At 32.9% G+C, this 1949-nt stretch overlaps 1 protein-coding gene across 1 annotated transcript; it reads left to right on the top strand.

The window, feature by feature from the left end:
- Nucleotides 1-852: 852 nt before the first annotated feature.
- Nucleotides 853-1525, top strand: LOC112520546 (splicing factor 3B subunit 6-like protein). The gene has a single exon (XM_025129001.1). The coding sequence runs from the start codon at nucleotides 925-927 to the stop codon at nucleotides 1300-1302; it is 378 nt and encodes a 125-aa protein (XP_024984769.1). The 5' UTR covers nucleotides 853-924; the 3' UTR covers nucleotides 1303-1525.
- The last annotated feature ends 424 nt before the right edge of the window (nucleotides 1526-1949 follow it).

The following is a 1949-nucleotide window of genomic DNA, read 5'->3' as shown; positions in this document are numbered from 1 at the left end:
TTCTTGTTTGGAATGATTAAGTTTTTGAACTTTTTTTTAGAACAAATAAGTCCTTGTACTTTTCAAAACATGTTAAATAAGTCCTTGAAAATTCCAAAATATGTTAAATAAGTCATTGGACAATTTTTGGAACAAATAAGTCCTTGGACATTTCAAAAAATGTTAAATAAGTCATTGGACAATTTTTGGAACAAATAAGTCCTTGGACATTCCAAAAAATGTTAAATAAGTCCTTGGACAATTTTTGGAACAAATAAGTCCTTGAACAATCCAAGACATGTTAAATAACTTTTTGAAAAAAATAAAGTGGTAAAATAATGAAAAAAATCCGAAAAAAAACTCAATGAACATTCATATTTTGAACGATTAAGCCCCTAAATATTTTTTGAACCAAAAAGTATTTAATTAAACAAATATAACAAAAAGATACTTACATTTACAAAAAAATAATTACCATTTTAACTAGTTGTACAAGTCATAAGAATATATCCAACATGTTCTATAAAAGTTCAAGAAGTTATTTAACATGTTTTGGATTGTTCAAGGACTTATTTGTTCCAAAAATTGTTCAAGGACTTATTTAACATTTTTTGAAATGTCCAAGGACTTATTTGTTCCAAAAATTGTTCAAGGACTTATTTAACATTTTTTGGAATGTCTAAGGATTTATTTAACATATTTTAGAATGTCCAAAGACTTATTTGTGCCAAAAAATTGTCCAATGACTTATTTAATATATTTTGGAAAGTTCAAGGACTTATTTGTTCTAAAAAAAAATTCAAGGACTTAATCATTCCAAACAAGAAAGTTTATTTTAGGGTTTAGGGTTTACTTTTCCATAAAAAGAATCCCCAAATCTTCATCCCCTGAAACAAACCTACATCTTTCTGTTAGAATTCTGCAATTCAAGCATCTCCAACTCCAATGGCGACCATCAGCTTGCGTAAGGGCAACACCAGGCTGCCACCAGAGGTCAACAGGGTTCTTTATGTACGCAACTTACCTTTTAACATCACCAGCGAGGAGATGTACGATATATTCGGGAAGTACGGCGCCATACGCCAGATACGTATCGGCACCAACAAGGACACTCGCGGCACCGCCTTCGTCGTTTATGAAGACATCTACGACGCCAAGACCGCTGTTGATCACTTGTCAGGTTTCAACGTTGCCAATAGGTACCTGATTGTGCTGTATTATCAACAGGCGAAGATGAGTAAGAAGTTCGATCAGAAGAAGAAAGAAGAGGAGCTTACAAAGTTGCAGGAGAAGTATGGTGTTACTGCCAAAGATCTCAAGTAAGCTCATTTTAATATGGCTATAGTAATGAAGAATATCTACGGTTTGATGCTTCCTGCTGAAATTTAGGGTTTCTTGTATGAAATTTGTGTAATTTTTTACAGGAAGGTTGTAAAAATGCTGAATTTGTTGAATTTTAAAGCCATACTTTCTTAATGTTGATATCGTCCGTAGAATATTTATATATGTTGCTTGTTCTAATTCGAGTTAATAAGCTATTAACCTATAGTGGTGTAAATTTTTGGAGATATTTATTCAGCTATGTTACTGTTCTAGATCAATAGGAAGGTTAGTGGGATGTTTCCTTGTTTATCAGAATCAAGAATGGATCCAGAATTTTTTCAAACGGTTGCATCATTTGACTACAGAAATAAATATAGGCAAAAAATTTCAAAGGGTCGCACCATTTGACTAAAAAAAATGAAACTAGCAGATTTAAACTCGGGTCTGGGATGGAAGAAAAGCCTTGAAAACCAATTCTACCAAAGAAAACTTGTTCTCATTGTAGTTTCAAAATACACACGGTGACACACAACAAACTAATACGGTTGCACCTTCCATAAATCTAAAGTTTTTACCCTTCGATGAAGAAATAATATGGTGGCACCGTGCTGGGTCCGTCCCTGATCAGAATGAGGTTTAAAGTTGAA

This window comes from Cynara cardunculus (assembly GCF_001531365.2).
Source record: "Cynara cardunculus var. scolymus isolate 2C chromosome LG 1, CcrdV1, whole genome shotgun sequence".
Taxonomy (NCBI): Eukaryota; Viridiplantae; Streptophyta; class Magnoliopsida; order Asterales; family Asteraceae; genus Cynara; species Cynara cardunculus.
This window is presented reverse-complemented; position numbering and strand designations above follow the sequence as displayed.

Bases quoted from the DNA above. Each gene is read 5' to 3' on its own strand.
- LOC112520546 (XM_025129001.1), top strand. From the start codon at position 925: ATGGCGACCATCAGCTTGCGTAAGGGCAACACCAGGCTGCCACCAGAG.